Source organism: Stegodyphus dumicola, chromosome 5 (assembly GCF_044657685.1).
Source record: "Stegodyphus dumicola isolate Sdum_Otavi_A_Nest chromosome 5, ASM4465768v1".
NCBI classification, from domain to species: Eukaryota; Metazoa; Arthropoda; class Arachnida; order Araneae; family Eresidae; genus Stegodyphus; species Stegodyphus dumicola.
This window is the reverse complement of record NC_140772.1, coordinates 157,622,191-157,639,880: the sequence shown is the minus strand read 5'-3', so window position 1 is coordinate 157,639,880 and position 17,690 is coordinate 157,622,191. Positions and strand designations below refer to the sequence as shown.

General features: G+C 30.2%; 1 protein-coding gene across 1 annotated transcript in view; it reads left to right on the top strand.

Annotated features, from left to right (window-relative positions):
* The window catches only part of LOC118184242 (dynein axonemal heavy chain 8-like), a 442,084-nt gene that overhangs the window by 355,755 nt on the left and 68,639 nt on the right, over positions 1 to 17,690 (top strand). Inside the window, exons 69-75 of the mRNA XM_085817842.1 lie at positions 118 to 273; positions 1,783 to 1,938; positions 2,030 to 2,119; positions 2,208 to 2,300; positions 5,392 to 5,496; positions 5,675 to 5,813; positions 14,039 to 14,153. Coding sequence (XP_085673968.1) covers positions 118 to 273; positions 1,783 to 1,938; positions 2,030 to 2,119; positions 2,208 to 2,300; positions 5,392 to 5,496; positions 5,675 to 5,813; positions 14,039 to 14,153 — 854 coding nt within the window. The remainder of the gene's footprint in view (positions 1 to 117; positions 274 to 1,782; positions 1,939 to 2,029; positions 2,120 to 2,207; positions 2,301 to 5,391; positions 5,497 to 5,674; positions 5,814 to 14,038; positions 14,154 to 17,690) is intronic.

The following is a 17,690-nucleotide window of genomic DNA, read 5'->3' as shown; positions in this document are numbered from 1 at the left end:
ATGTACCCCAAAATCAGTGGAATATTAGCTTTAAAGCTGTTATGCTACTACAAAACTTTGTAATTGGCATCCTTTTTAATTCGATTTGATTTAAAAATTGAATATTTTTCCTTACAGATTGCTGATTGGGGAGTTCAGGGTTTGCCCAATGATGAACTTTCTCTTCAAAATGGCATAATAGTTACTAAATCTGAAAGATATCCATTACTTATTGATCCCCAAGGTCAAGGCAAGGCATGGATTGTTAAAAAAGAAACAAAAAACGGCTTAATAGTAATTACTAATGTTCTTATTTATTACTTAAGTTTTATTTTATTATGTCTCTAAGAATATATGAATATTAACATTTTTGCATTTTTTCATTCTAACATTCTAAAAGGATTAATGATCTGTAAAATAAGAGGTAATCTATTTCACTGGTCTTGTGCTCTTTTTGAGATAACTTTTTTTAACTAGTTATTTTTTGATAATATAAACACTATTTTTAATAATAGTTCAAAGAGCTTGATAATGAAAATGGGAATGATAAAGATGTTATGTGTAATTAGATGTACTGTGTTTCATCTTTTGTTGTAATAGTCCTCTACTCCACCCATTTGTGCTTGCGTAGCATTTATATAAAGTTTCACACTGTTATTGGATTTAAAGTGAAGTTCAAAAAGCACCTGAAATTTATAGCAGACTGTGTGCTATCTATGAGGAAAGCTGAAAGAAAAACAATTCCATGTTAATATGGTACCTGAGTTATCTGTGATGAGAAAATCATGGATGAAAATCTTCATTATCATTAAAACTTATGGCTGTTACAGCTTGCAGCATCCATATGTGAAGATAATGAAATAAAAGAATGTTCAAAGCTTGGATTCTTCATTGGCATACTAGCCCAGCCCTCATGCTTTGTAACCAGCTTTAAATATGTTTGTATGTATAACATTTTATATTATTATTATTTTTTTTTCTGAGTGTGGTATCTCTCATTTTATTATGTACTTCTTGCCTGCTGTGTTCCTACCTCATTTAAACTGCATTTGTGTATTCTAAACACTTACTTTGTGAAATTCATGTAATTTTTCTGAGTTCTAATTTCTGGATAAAAATTGTGAGTTATGTTTTTCACATATATTCACCAGCTTATTCAGCTTCCAATTAGCTGTTCTTTACTTACTGAAAATTATAATTACACATTAACTATTGTGTGATATAAGTTTGCTAATGTTTTGCAAACTTGTGTGAAATGAGCTCTTCCTCTAATTTGTATCATACTTTTATCTTAAAAATATGAGACATTTAATAATTAGAAAATTAATTATTGACTTTGATGGAAGTTAGACCTCATGTCTGAGTATTGTGATGCTACACCAATATATTGCATCTACTGTGGTAACCGGTAAAGTCTATGAAATTATGCAAAGAGGTTGGCTCAGTGGAAAATGTATACAACAGCTGATGATGCACTATGGCAAAGGTTTTAATTGTTAAGTTAACTAACTATATGGACAAATAACATTAGTTTGCATTAAAGTTTTACATATATTATTTTTTTTCAATCTCATTTTGAATCCTCAGTCTTTGGAACTTGTTAATGTTGTTTGTGGTTTAAAATGTTACTACTTAGCCTAAGGTATCTACATCTTGATTTTTCATATTTTTTTTTTTTTTTTTTTTTTTTTTTTCTAAATAGGATATTTAACATATTCCACATTATTATTTCGTAAAATTTGTTTGCACAATATTATTTAATTTTAATTTAATAATCTGTTTTCTCTTCCTTTTGTGTACCAGGTTTCAAACTTAAATCACAAATTCTTCCGTCAGTTTTTTGAAGATTCTTTGTCACAAGGACTTCCTTTATTAATTGAAGATGTTGGAGAAGAACTCGATCCAGTCTTAGATAATGTTCTTGATAAAAACTTTGTAAAGTCTGGCAGTATACTTAAAGTTGGTATTTGATAATTTACATGTAAGTTTTAAAACTTTCTTCAAAACAAATATTTTTAATTCAATCCTTTCTCAATTTCTGTCATTTCAGGTAAAAATAGGTGACAAAGATGTTGATTTTTTAAAATCTTTTAAACTTTATATTACAACAAAGCTTCCTAATCCAACATATGCTCCTGAGGTGAGATTACAAAAAACTGTTTCATACTTAATCTGTGTATTTCTTATTATTCATTATTTATATATATATTTTTCCTATTTTTAATCAGGTGTCAGCTCGAACTTCTGTTATTGATTTTACTGTCACTATGAAAGGTCTTGAAGATCAACTCCTCGGCCGTGTTATTTTAGCAGAGAAACAAGTACATTATAATTCTTTGCTCTTATTTTTGTGAACTTTCCTTTACTAGTTTTCATTCAGATGAAAAGCAATAAGTAATTAAATTAGGAGAGCTAAAAATATTTGCAATTTGCTTTAAAATAAGTTTAAATAATTTAGATTAAAATGTTATAAAAGTATTCTAATATACAATTATACTGGAACTTCAGATCACAAATGCCTTATTTCATGAATAAATTATCTGATCAAAAAACACCTTGGATGATGAATAGTGTTTCGAGTTACAAACACTCAACTTAAAAAAAGATTATCACATAGAATGTATGTGATTACGATTTTCAAATAGAATTTTATCACATAGAATACATATGATTACGATTTACGATTTTTAACATACAAATTTCAAAGGTGTTTTGAGGTAATCTATGCCACATAATTAACACTCGGGGATTTCTGGAAACATTATTTTAATATTTTCCATTACTTAATTCTCATTATGAAAGCCTGGTAGTGAGGGATTTACAGGACCATAAATTCAACTTTGAGACAACTACAGCCAGAATGGATTACAGCAAAGACTTTAAACACTGAAACTTTTTTTCATTATTATTATCTCTGATATTGTATCTTAGGCAAAAATGTGAGTTAAGAAGTTAAAAAAGGAGAAACAGTAACATGGAAATGTTATGTTACTAGAGGACTGTAAAGATAAGCACAACAAGAAAGAATTACAACTTGAGTGAAAGGTGATTATGGCAGGAATGTCTTCAGCAGGCAAGAAAGAGAGGGGGAAGATCCTAGTTTATCTGATCCATGAAATTCATACAAAATGGAGACATCATCCTCATGAAGCAGTAGCAAGTTGCAGGATAAGCATTTTGAATGACAGTGCCATGTCTGACTTAAAAAACATTTTAAAATGTAGGAAACAACAAATAATATTGGATAAATTTGAATAAAACAGAATCCCAGCAAGTTTCAAGCAGACTTGATTAATGCATAGAGACAAAGAAAAATAAAAGAAAATGCCCTTTTTCCAAAGATTGTTATTTGTTATTTTTCTGGAAAAAAATCTCACATTTAAAGAAAAATATCTTCCTCACCATTTTCCACTTGCAATCTGCTCTCCTTTGTATAATTACAATAATTTTTTTTTATTTTATTTTGTCTATTTAATATTACGTTTATCTTTTTGTTTTATATTCACTGATTTCTATTGGTTTGGGGTTATAAACTTGTGCTCAAAGTATTTTAGTAAAGTTTAAATGAGCAAATTCCAGGAATGATTTAATCCATTTTACATTTATTCCTACGGAGAAAATTGTTTTGGTTTACAAATATTTAAGTTGACAAATGACCTTCAGGGAGAACTTAAATTCGTAAACTGAGGTTTCACTGTAATTGGAACCTATGAGTCATTTATGAGGACATTTTCATGCTTTATTCTATATATAATACTTAAATGTACTTAATGTCTGTAAATGTGAGTAAAAAATTAGTTGCATTTTTAGCTTCTTATTTCCCACTACTAACCCAACTTCATCTAGAAGAGCGAGGAATGTGAACCATTGGACTTATTATACAAAATGAATTTAAGTACTTATTACAAAGCAAATCTAAAAGCCGATGTGACCATAAATGGCACAAAAGCGAAGAAGAGCGCTAAAACATTCTTATATTAAATCTGCCTTCATGTTGAAGTGAAGTGAAGGTATCATAACTTAAGCAATATGAAGCAAAGTTTTTTTTTATTATTATTATTGCATTTGCTATGCTTGCCATTATATTTTAAATTTGCAGTTAGTCATAAATTAATTAATTTTATTTGTTATTAATTTTATTTTCATCAAGCTATTTTGATAAATAAAACTTTTCTTTCCTTTTTCAGAGTTTTCAGCAAAAAAATTTAAGAAATTACAAAATAAAGTAAAATTAGACTAAAAAAACTTAAAATTTGGAATATCTAATTAAATATTAATATAATTTATATTAAAATAATACTATAATTCAATAACACATATCATACATTATGCAATAACCTTAGTCATGTGTTTAATCAATTTGGCATTCTTTAGAAATCACATCTCTGATTGTTTTTTTCACTATCCCCCCGTGCTGAAACCACATACCTCTGAATGTAAGACTAGATATTTGTCTTATTTGTCTACTGGATGATCTAACACTGGGGAATGTAATACTGTAAGGTTAAGATCAGTATTTATTATGGTGTACAAAAATAAGAAAAGGATGATTCTGTCTGTATTAAATAAAAGGCAAATAGTCACTGCCAGATCCCATTATCACAATATCTCTAAAACAATAAGGCTAACTGATGGTTCATGATCATCAGTAATTCATATTCATCAAAGTTTTTTTAGTACTGACAAAATAATGCAACAATGTGGAATACATAGGAAACACAAAATAATGCAACAATGTGGAAACATCATTGAGCACATAAGCATGAAAATTGAACCATTAAGAAGTAGAAGAGTATTAACTGGACCAACAAAATTTCTGTTGTATTAATTATAAATATAGCAATTATTTGTAAAAGATGCGGTAACTCCAGACATTGTATTTATAAATAGTTTAAAACAAGAAGGGAAAATTAAATAATGAAATTTAATATTTTTCTAATAAAATAGATAATAGTATTTATTCTATGTATTGAATACTAGAAATTTAGAATCTCTTCAGAAAAAAAAAAAATGTTTGAGGGGGATCATTAAAGACAGTTTTCCTAGATCAAGAAAAAATACTCAAAAGATAGTGCTGTCAAAGAATCTGAAAGAGAAAGTCTTAGCATATGTAGCTTGCATCCTTGCAAGATTTACATGGTAATTCATTAAGACTTATTGATGGTAAACAGAGAATCTTGTGAAAATATTTGAGCATAGTAAACCTACTGATGTCCAAGTAATGTTGTGTCTCTGCATTTTAATGTTAATCTTCTTCATCAAATTCAGTTATGCAAAGTAAGAAAGAGGCTTAAATTATAGGCTTAGATGTCTTGTGAATTCTTAGAAAATTAAGAGTCACAAAATGTGGGCCTTTTATTTTTTATTTTTTTTCCTTGTATTAATTTAAATTCTTACTTTAAATTGTATTAGGAATTAGAAGCAGAAAGAGTTGCACTGATGGAAAATGTTGCTTCAAACAAAAGAAAAACAAAGGAATTAGAAGATAATTTACTTCACAAGCTTGCTACAACTGAAGTATAAATAAATTTTTAGATATTTTAATAATTATAATTTTGCTGTTGCTTTTATGGCTAATATTAAATTTATTCTTGCATTGATTAATACTTTTCAATATAAGAATAAACATAGTCATGGTCTTTTGAAATTATTTTTATTTATCTGAAATGCTTTAGCAGACATTCTTCAATTACAGGGTTCTTTAGTTGACGATGAATCTCTTATCGAAGTACTAAAAACTACTAAAGAAACAGCTGCAGATGTAGCTAAACAATTAGATATTGCAGATACCACAAATAAAATGATTAATACAGCAAGAGAAGAATACAGACCTGGTATAGTACAATTTTGGATACAAAAAAAAAAAAAAAAACCTTTTTTTTTTACTGTAATAATAAATTTCTCATAATTTTGATTTATTTATCTCTCAGGTGATCATCCATTAAGATATCATTTAATAATATGTAATTGCTTATATTTTTAATAAAATTAGCAAAATTCAATGCTTTCCAGTTTTTTTAAAAGCTTTTCTGCATTGATAAAATTTTAAAAAGAATTTGCTGTTGTTTCCTATTTTGTTCTTTTTTACTCATGTCTATTAATTTTAATTACAGTAAAACTTGTGTTGTCCTCTTGTATGTAATTGTAGTTTATGGCACCAAATGAAAAAAAAATCAGTAGCCTGTTGAACATTTACCACGAATGGCCAAACTTACCAATTATTTATCTGTCTCATCACCAAGAATATTGGGTTGGAGATATTACATCTCAAAGAACAGGAAAAGAAAGCAATGCAGTTATAGTTGAGTCTTACATGGGAGTTTACTAAGTTTGAGCTAGTGTTAGCCTTCCCTAATCATTATCTGTTGCCAAATAAATGTTTTGTCAAAAGTCATTAAAATTGCCCCATACCTAAAGATTAAACTTATGTTAGATTAAACTTAGTTGAGCAAGATCACAATACAGCAAAAGTTTGGTCATCCTACATATTCAGAATTTACTGATGTCAAATTATTGGACTAAAATTGTGTAATGCAACAAAACATTTTTTATTGTTATTGTAATATGGAATTGATTAAAATGGAATATGGACATGGATAAAATTGCACAAAGTAATCCTGTAAACCTATTTATTGAGTAAAATTTATTTTTTGTAGTGAATTTATTCATACTTTAATTATGTTTTATAGCTTTTGCTTTCAAATCATCAGTGTTGCCAGTGCATGATGTTTTTCAAATAAAATTGTTCATTCTCTTCATAGATTCCCTTTTTTATCCAAAAAAAAAAAAAAAAAAAATTTCCATTGAATAGGAGTATTTATCTCCAATATTATATCTGTTATTTTTTGGTGAATTTTACAAATGTATTTAATGCTTCACTAACCTCATGTCCCAGCACTGGTAGGATCTTTATTTATTTTCATTTATTTTGCTATGTGTAGATTCTGTATAGTTTGAGTTTTGATGTTGTGACTTATTTCTTTCACAATTGATTCAATTTTGTTTCTTCCAATTGATTCAATAATTTTGCTCTCTGAAAGCATGATTAATAAATAATTTGAAGGAAGACATTCTATTGTTTTCAGTAACTCACAGTGGTTGATCAATATTTTCTCCTGTGTTAGAATTTTGCCTCATGGCATTTGGCCTTAATTTTTACTAAGTGTTTTCTATATTGTATTCTTTACATGTTGTTTAGTGTAACATTTTTCTGTAGTATTTAACAATGTAACAGATGAACTTAGTAAAAGTTAAAACTTTATTCTCAATTCATGAAGATAGATAGATAATTTAAATATAATTTTATCCATTACAGCTTCACACTCCAGCTTACTGTTACAGTTTCCCTATAAATTTTCATACATTGGCTAACTGGTAAATCTTTCAGAATAATAAATTTAAACATTTCTGATGTTGCTCAGCTATGGTTACATGAAACAAATATGGCATTGCCACTCCAATATCAAAGATAATAAATATAATTATTTGTTAAATAATAAAATATTACACCAGCCATGAAAATTGCATTGCATATTGGATAGAGCTTGACAGTCTGATGTTGCAATCAAAGTTTAATACACTTTGCAAATCCCTATACTTACATTTAAACTCCTTGACCTTAAAGTTATATTTATATTATATAGTGAATTTTTAAAACCACGTGTTTTTGTTTTATTTTATTATCAAATTTTGAAAATATTTTAAATAAATAATTGCAAAGACAGCACACAATATACAGTCAAAAGTCTTTAATCCGGACTCGTCGGGACTTCGGTGATTCCGGATTATAGATCATCAGTTTAAATCTGATAAGATGGCATGCAGAAATTAAAAAATTAAAAATATGAAACCGGAATTTATGAAATAAAGAACAATTATGATCTAAAGAGTATCAAAGTTTACAAAAAAAAGCTTTATATTTATTTGTTTACTCTTTATTAAACATTTCTTTCAACGCGCGCATGCGTAAAGCATATATTGCGCATAGTCGAAATTAGAAAATTGCAACCAGAAAACTATTTGATGTGTATTCGTGATATTTATAATGACGAGGAATTTTATTTAAATCATATCAAAGACAGAGTACATCGAGATGAAATACTACATTTAGTAAGGAATTATAAGCCGAATAAAATAAAAAATCTGCCTCTGCCCTGAAGATAAGGATAGTGCTGACAGATCAATTTCCAGTTCATTGCGCGCTGCGTCGTCCCCCACCCCCTGCAGAGCAGCCTGAAACTGATAAACATATTTCGGAATGATTAGAGAATCAAATCTTTATCCATTTTTTGCAGCAATTCCACTTTTTGTTTGACGGACATTGAAACATGCTTTCGCTTTGTAGATCCTTTGGCAGCTCCAGAATCGGAAATTCTTTTTGACATAATCGAAAGTTCAAGCTTTACTTTTATAAAATTGCTCTAACAGTCTGCGAAAAATAATAAGCCGGATCCAATTAGAAGATTAAGGAACAATGCAATCTGCAACATTAACTGAAATAGATAATTGGATCATTTTAGTTTAGCTTATACCGTCCGTAATAAATTAAACGCGCATGCATGAAGGTAATGCGTTGACGCATGCGCAGAAAGTTTGTAGTTTTGAGGTCCGGATTATAGATCATTCCGGATTATGGACGTCCGGATTAAAGACTTTTGACGGTATAAACCCGAGGTTTTAAACAAAAGGCTAACTGAAAAGGGCAAAAGGATTTGGGGCAACTGTTAATGCTTTTCCAAATATTTCCAAATGAAATGCTACTAGTGCATTTTAGAAATGTTAGTAAAAAGAGTGCCAGATTATTAGGTATGATTTTATTAAAGAAACAGCAGCCAACAGTAAGGCAAATGTACTTAAGAGAGCAACATTTCACTGTAAATCATGACAAACATCATCAAAACAGTGATTCATCATGTTTGATGAATCACTTGTTTATCATGCATCTGTATAAAAACTTGTGGCTCATCGTGTTTTGATACAGACATATTTTCCACCTGAGATTAAAAAAAAAAAAGATAGAGAGCAGGGGCATAGCTAGAGGGGGACATGGGGGGGCATCTGTCCCAGGGCGCAGAATCCAAGTCGCGCCAAACTGATGTTACGATATTTTAGAATTAAATGTTTTCCATCCTTGGCAAGCAGTAGGGGGCGCAAAATCTTCAGTTGTCCCTGGGGGCTGAAAACCCTAGCTACGACTCTGATAGAGAGTGTATTTTTGATTTGACATTTTCTAAATGATAAAGAGTTTACCGCCATTAATTGTACAAAGGAAGCTGAAGAAGGAGAAAAAAAGAATTATAATGAAAAGTTTATTCAAAATAATCACTATACAAAGTTATGTTTTAGTGCTAATATAGCTCCATCCAGTGAATTATTATGCCAAAAGAATGGTAGGCTGCATAGAGAGGCTGACATCTATATTGTCAGAGCAATATTTTGAAATAGTCCCTAAGCTCTTGAGAATTAAATCATCATAGCCAAATTCTGGTGAAAAGTAAAGATCTTGAACATAACTATTTTAATAAATGAAATCAGCTTATGATGTCAAACACAGTAGACAGTAAATCTGTTGCAAAAAACTTTGTTTGCATTAATAATTAAAAAGTGAGTATGTGACACAAAAATTATTGGGTTTTCATCCGCAGAGAACCCGTTGGCGCTTCGGGAAAGAACACGTTGGCGCCGTTGCATTTTTACTCGCCAAGCTCGCGATTCATCGGCGATGAGCCGAGCCGCAAACGTGATATTTTGTAAACGTGATTTTTAGTGCATGTAAATTCAAGTTAGCAGACAAAACAATATATTAAGCATATGGTAGTAAAAATTCACAGATAATAAGCATGTAGATGTAAAACTAACCTGTTAAACGTGATATACGAAAATTATATTAAATTCAATTTAGCACAGAAAAGAATATATTAAGTATAAGACAATATATAAGCATTTATAAAGGAAATAAAAATTCATTTGAAAAATATAAATTAGTATTAATGTACCGACATTAACCTGTTAAACGTGATAAACAAAAACAAAAACTGTCTTAAATTCCAGTTAACACAGAAAACAATATATTCCTTACACCAGCAGTGGTTTGCTAATTTTGATGACCATTGTGATGCATCAAACAATTCTGTCATGTTAGATAATGAATAATCTTTTTTATTTCAACTCAATCATCTATTTATGTCACACATGCCATCCTCTGAAAGGTTATTGTTAGAAAAGCATTAACAATATATTATCTTATTAAAATTTTACGCCAGAAAATTGATTTATTCTCATAATTTTAGATGACAATAACCAATAATAAAAATAAAAGCATTACTTAGTAATTTAAATTGCTGGTTCTTAGAGCTGTTAATAATTAAGAACAGAACGTGAACAGCCGTGTTACAAATTAGCTTCACCCCTCCCGCCGTATTTTCTTCCTTTCATCCCGAACCGAGAACCGGCATCTATCTACGAAAATATTTCTATCTATTCGTTGTTAAAAAAATCAGAAAAAATAATAATAAGTAAGAGAAGAATAATATAAATCTGCAAATGCGAACAACGACAGTGATAACTCAACAAAATGAACGCAAGAGGAATGGTTGCAAACTTCGAACAAGCGAATAGGATAAATCCGAAGGGTTACCAGGTTTGAACTATTATCGCCAAAGTTGGCGATGTTTACATTTACCGGGTTCTCTGCGGAAGTGCTTCCAAATTATTATTACTGAAAATGCATTTAAGAGTTAATGTGTATGCATTCTGAATTTTTTTAATGATGCATATTTAATTTGTTCAAAGCATTAATCTATATTACATACTTTTTAAAAAGCATATGCTTTTGGTATGAGATGGCAATGTAAGTTATAAAAAAGAAAATTATGATTAGCAAAGAAATTTTAGAATTGAATATTTTGATGAACTGTATGCTTTATTATCTGTATATAATAATAAACATTAATATACAAGTATAATCACACACTGTTGTTATAACACCATATTTACACAAAAATAAGAACTCAAATGTAACACATTTTACCTCTTACATTATAATATAATTAATTAATGTTAATTACATTGTCATGTGTAAAACTTCTTACATTTTCAGATAAATTTCAAGAAATGTAGATGAATATATGAGAGCATGGTTCTGATTAGAATTAATTTGTTTCTAATTAGAATGAAAGGCAAGCTACCTAATTAAATACAATATTTTACTATGTATAAAAGGAAAAATTAATGGCAAATTATTAAAGTGTTTTCAAACATGTCAGTAAGCAGTATAGCAGATGTAGGCCTAAGCTTAATTCACTCAACTAGACATGGCTATAATAATTAATGATAGTTCTGCAGTTTATATAGATGGTAATTATTTGTGATTTGTTTAATACTTAAAAAGTATATTCTATGCAGTATGATAATGAAACTCCTTCCTCTAATCTTGCAATATGGAAGAAAAGGTGGTCTTGTATTCGAGTAAATGTGGTATTTGCTATTTCCATCTGATGTCAGGATTTATTTTTATATTCCTAAATTTATACTTCTAAAGCATACAGGGTGATTCAGAATTCATCATCAGTATTTGGTGGGGAGGTAGGAAATAGGAAAAGAAGATTTCACATAGGAATCCATGGGTGCATATGCCAAAATGACCCCAGTTCAATGATGGAAAGAACACATAAGAAGGAAGTAGTAAGGAAAAAATATTTATTATCTGACATATGTAACATTTCTTTGCATCGGTTTTACAGACTTACAAGAGGTGCTCGAACTGCCGACTATATGCTAGAATGCATGACTCATAATGGCGTTGCACGGGCAACCAGATCTTCTGGAATATGCCTGACATTTCTCGTATGTTTGCAGCAGCAACTGATATGTGTGCTACAAGGCCCATACCACTATCAACAGGGGTCTCATATACCATGTTTTTCATAACACCCCATACAAAGAAATTGATTGGACATGAATCTGGTGGTCAAGAAAATGGTCAACCGCGACCAATCCAGTGAACACCAAACTTTCTGCTTAGATAAGCATGCACAGCATTGTGCAGGAGTGCTGTCTTGCTAGAACCACATTCGCCAGATAATACCATCAAGGAGCCTTGTTCAGAAGATCCGGTAACACAGTCTGAAGAAATTTCAGGTACTTGGCACCGTCCAATGGGATGGTAGTAAATACTGGCCCAACAAACAGTCACCGACAATCCCAGTCCACACATTGACAGCAAAACATTGTTACGCAGCTCCAGGTCTTTTACTGTGTGGGTTCTGATAAACCCACACATACAAATTGTGTGTGTTAAAGACACCCTCTCGAGTGAAACGAGTCATCGGTGAAAAGAACAAACGTTGGGAAATTGGGATCACTGGCTGTTCTCTGCATGAACCACTGACAATTACTGCCAGTAATTGCACTCTTTGCAGATGAAATGGATGTAACCCTTCATCATGTAATATCTGCCACACTGTTGCTTACGAAATATCAAACTGCCTAGCCATACCTCGTATGCTAGCACCAGGCTGTTCATCGAATTCCTGTAGGACAGCTCCTTCTACAGCTACTGTCCGTGCCCATCTACGCCTCCCTCGATTAACATTACTGGCAGCAAACGATCCTATTCCATACAGTTGTCGATGAATACGTGAAAACATTTGATGCTGTGGCACACGGTGGTTGGTGATGCGTGCTGCATATATTGCCTGGCTGGAAGACATCTCCCTCCTGCCACGCCGTAAGTTACATGCTTATTTGCAAGTTCATTCCACATATATTGTTTCATGTTACTTCTACAAAGACCTAGTTGAATGACGACTGACTCCACGCATCAAAACTGCTGTGCTTATGTATGGGAGTTGTGTACACATAGCGCCCTGTACGTCACCATGCATTCGTCTGCACCCATGCTTTCCTATGTGAAATCTCCTTCCTTTCCTATTCCCTAGCTCCCCAACAAATATTGATGATGAATTCTGAATCACCCTATATATATATAATTTTTCTGACCTATTAAAAAGAAAACTTTCTTTGCCTTCAGATAACTTATATTTTTCCTAGCCTTTTTACTGCTTTTATTTAAACCACTCTTAAGATATGAATTTGAAATGCATTATACTTCATGTATTTTTAAAATAAACATAAAAAAATAATTACTGTTTAACATTGCGTTTTTAATATTTCTTATTGACTAATTTATGCACTGAAATTCTGTATTAAACTATGCAATATACCGGGTGATCAAAAAGTCAGTATAAATTTGAAAACTTAATAAATCACAGAATAATGTAGATAGAGAGGTAAAAATTGACACACATACTTAGAATGACATGGGGTTTTATTAGAACCAAAAAACAAGTTGTTATCGGGCCTTTTTTCTTCGAGGAAGTGCGTGATTCTGGTTTTGTATCTGCTACCGTGACGGGTGAGAGGTACGCTGATATGTTAGAGAATCGCATCGTCCCCAGCCTGGCTGATAAACACCTGCTGGAACGTACGATTTTTATGCAGGATGGCGCTCCACTCCATATTGCTAGATGCGTGAAAGGTCTCATGCACGCGTCCTTTGGTGATGATCATGTGCTCAGCCGCCACTTTCGTCATGCTTGGCCTCCCAGGTTCCTAGACCTCAGTCCGTGCGATTATTGGCTTTGGAGTTACCTGAAGTCGCAAGTGTATCGTGATCGACCGACATCTCTAGGGATGCTGAAAGACAACATCCGACGCCAATGCCTCACCATAACTCCGGGCATGTTTTACAGTGCTGTTCACAACATTATTCCTCGACTACAGCTACTGTTGAGGAATGATGGTGAACATATTGAGCATTTCCTGTAAAGAACATCATCTTTGCTTTGTCTTAATTTGTTATGCTAATTATTGCTTTTCTGATCAGATTATTGCTTTTCTAATAAAACCCCATGTCATTCTGAGTATGTGTGTCAATTTTTACTTCTCTATCTACATTATTCCGTGATTTATTAAGTTTTCATATTTATACTGACTTTTTGATCACCCGGTATTTGTAATTGTTATTAATGCATTTTATTGAATTTTTTTTAATCTGCAGTTGCTTCAAGAGGAAGTATTCTGTACTTTCTTATCTGTGATATGGCAATGGTGAATGTTATGTATCAAACTTCATTAGTGCAGTTTTTGGGTATTTTTGACATATCCCTTGAAAGGTGAGTAATTTTTTTAAACTACCATTTTTAACTATTTTGGCACAAAATTATTTGATTCATTTTTGTGAATTTATTGCAAAAATTTTCTTTAGAATAGAAGATATACCTGCTTTGGATTGAAATGCTTTCTTAACCCATCATATATAATGTTTCAATAAAAGTTTTTATGACACTTAAGAACTTATTTACATGTATATATATTCATAGTGTAGTAAAAGGTTAGAAGTAAATTAAATATTAATTTAGTTCCAATATATATATATATGTATGTATGTGTCTGTGTATGCATATAAACCTGATCTTCATAGCTCAGATTTTCTATTATGTTTATTTAAAAAATAAAGAGCTATTATTTTTCATATTGGGCAAAACTGAGCATTAATTGTAGTTAAATTTTAAAAAGCTCTTTAGTTTCAATTAGATCATTTCTTGATATGTAATTTTTAGTTAATGTAAATCCCAAACTGCATTTTGCCAAATTTTAAAGTTTATTTAGTATATTTTTCTTATATATGTTAATTTAAAGGTAATATTTTATATTATTATATAAACATATACACTGGCAGGAAAAATTAAAGTAACAACTATGAAAACTCACAAATTCACAAGCCTTGAATAATTCTGCAGCTAAGAACATAGAATTTGCACAAGATATTTTTTTATGCCTAATATATCTTCAGAATGCAGAACTGCTTACTTCTGGGAAGCAGAGAGAAGAATAAAAGAGGGAATATAATTAAAATAAAATTAGGTAGAATAGGAAAAAATTAAAATCATGTAAAATAAATACAAGGGAGAAATATACCAAGATTATTATGGAAAAAGAGTTTATTGCATTGAACGGAGATATAAAACACATGGGTAGGCTAATTTTTTAATTTAAAAGTCATTCAAGAAAAATATCTCATTAAAATGTTTTGTGGGGTCTCCTTCCCCTGAAAACTTGCTTACATTTGTAAAATTAAAAATAATAATAATTAAGAATAATAAAACATAAATTTAATAAATCCTTTTTTTTTTTTTTTTTTTCAAAAACTTTTATTCATATTCTTAGTCTGATTGTTGTTTTTATGTTATTTAGGTGCAATTATTTGTATTATAACTATGTGGTATTCTGTATATTACACGAAAAACAGCAATGGGGGGTCGATGAAGAAAATCATTCTTTTAAAGAGTGGTGATGTACAAAAAATGTTGGGAATCCTTGGATTAAATTATAAAGTTATGGAGTGTTATTTTTAATTACGTACCTGAAATGTGTTCCCATAGGATTGAAAACATGACTTCTAATTATAAACAATAAATTAAACTCTTTTAATTATTAAAAATGTTTCTGATATGTGAGAAATGGCATCAATATGCAATAATGTGCATATTTCTTGCATTGATTTGCTTTTGTATGATAGCCTTGATTTTTTCTTAGCACCGTCATGTTATCCCATTCCTCTTGGGTTGTGTTCTAAAGTCTGTTCATTGTTCTTGGATGCATTTTCCTGCAACGCATTTTAACAAAGCAAAAACACAAAAGAAACATCAGGCGATTTTACAGGTATTTCCAGAAATGGGGTACGTTTTATTTGTGCTTCTGATTCTTTCTTTGCTAAATAAATCACAGTTAACTTAGACGTGTGACTACAGGCTATGTCCATTTGAAGCTCTATTTTATTGAAGTCTTTTTCCATATAAGACTGGAATTTCTTCTTCAAAATTAATTCTAACTGCTTCTTTCAGCTCAGTAAATTAATTTTAACCTTATTTAAGACTTTTTTGAGTTTTGATTTACCATTGTAATAAATCCTGCAACTGTCATGAATCCTATTGGCAACTTTTCTGCACATTCATGAAGCTATAATTTGGTCATTTTAATTAGCTGAGCAAAAGAAAATACATATTTTTTTTAATTTAATTTAGTTGCTTAAATATATTCATATCTCATCAAGTGTTGCCATGAATTTCCATTTATCAGCAGTTAGGTGTTTTTCATATAATTTTCTACAATTTGTTTTTCTTTCTGCAACAGGCTTTTGCAAAAACAGGGGAATTTTAGGTTTAAACATCTTATTTAACTTCAAATCTTAATGAATGATATTATTTAAAGTACCAGAAGCTATCTGCAGTTCTGATTTTATGGATCTTTGAGTTGGTGGATTTTCTTTCAGAATCATGGACTTCATTATCTCAATATTTGCTCGCATTTCAACTGTCTTAGGATATGGTTTTGTAGCCATTTTTTCTTTTAGCTAGATGCTTTTTCCCTCTCAAACTGAACATATTAAAAACACCTTTCTCTGAAATGCAATAACCTCAGTTTTTTTACATCACTTTACAATTTGTTAATACGAATATCTTTCCTGGGAACATGCATTTACATAACTTTTGAGACACTGTTTTAGAAACCATTTCTAGAATAAACATATTAATTTTGCATTCTAATCTAAACAGAACAATTATAGATAATTCAAATCTTTATCTCAAAATGCTAATGAGAAAATTTAGATAGAAAATGATTTCGATAAAGTGTGAATGACTCTTAGCTCAGTGTGCCTAAACAAAAGTTTTTTTTTTTTTTTTTTTAATCGAGAATGAAATCATTGGGGATATTTGTCCATAATGCATCATACCATTAAACTGCTATTACTATCTGTACAAACCTATCATCAGTAGTTTATATAAAGTTATAATTATTAATTTTATTTATTTATTCTTGGGTATCACTGAACCTTGAGCTATATCAACTGGGAAAAATATTTAATGTTAATAAATCAAATAAGTAAAATAATACATAAAAAAATATCTAGCAAATGTTGTTATTATAATTTATTTAATTCAACTCACCAGTAGCAGTAGTATCTGTTTACCAATATCCTGTCATCATTTCCTTCGTAATTAATATTATACTATAATTCTGATAAGCTGTCAATATCTATATCTTAATATCAGAGCCTGAGTTTCCTGAGCAATCTTTTAACCCAAGATAAATTGTCATCTAAAGCAATAAAAAGCTTTGGAGATTTAAAAAAAAATCTATATATAAGTGAACAAAGTTTAAAGAAAAAACACCTGGATACTGTATACAAAGCATGAGGAAAGTCTTAAAAATTGTAATTCCAAGATACACTCAAATTTTAAAGGTGTTTATGTGGAGAGGAAATAGCACATCTTAGAAGGAAATAAACATGGTTAACATGTAAAAAATTCTTAAGAATTGAGTTAAAATAAAAAAAAATAATATAAAAAATTCCAGTCCCATTCAGCTTATTTTCTTTCATGAATAAGTCAGAATTTAGTTCCAAATAAACAAATTTTAAATCTTACTTAATAATATCCTAATTTCAATTCTTGTTGTCATAGATTTGTCCCAACATATATAAAAGTGTATTAAATAGTAAATATGTAGTTATCCCTTATGTAGTGACTGATTAATTTCCATGACTGAATTATAACATTTTGTAAAAATTAATATTTCTAAATCTGGCTGCAGTTCATGTTATCATATTAAAATTTATAATTCTTATTTTCTTTCAGCTTTGCTGTTTT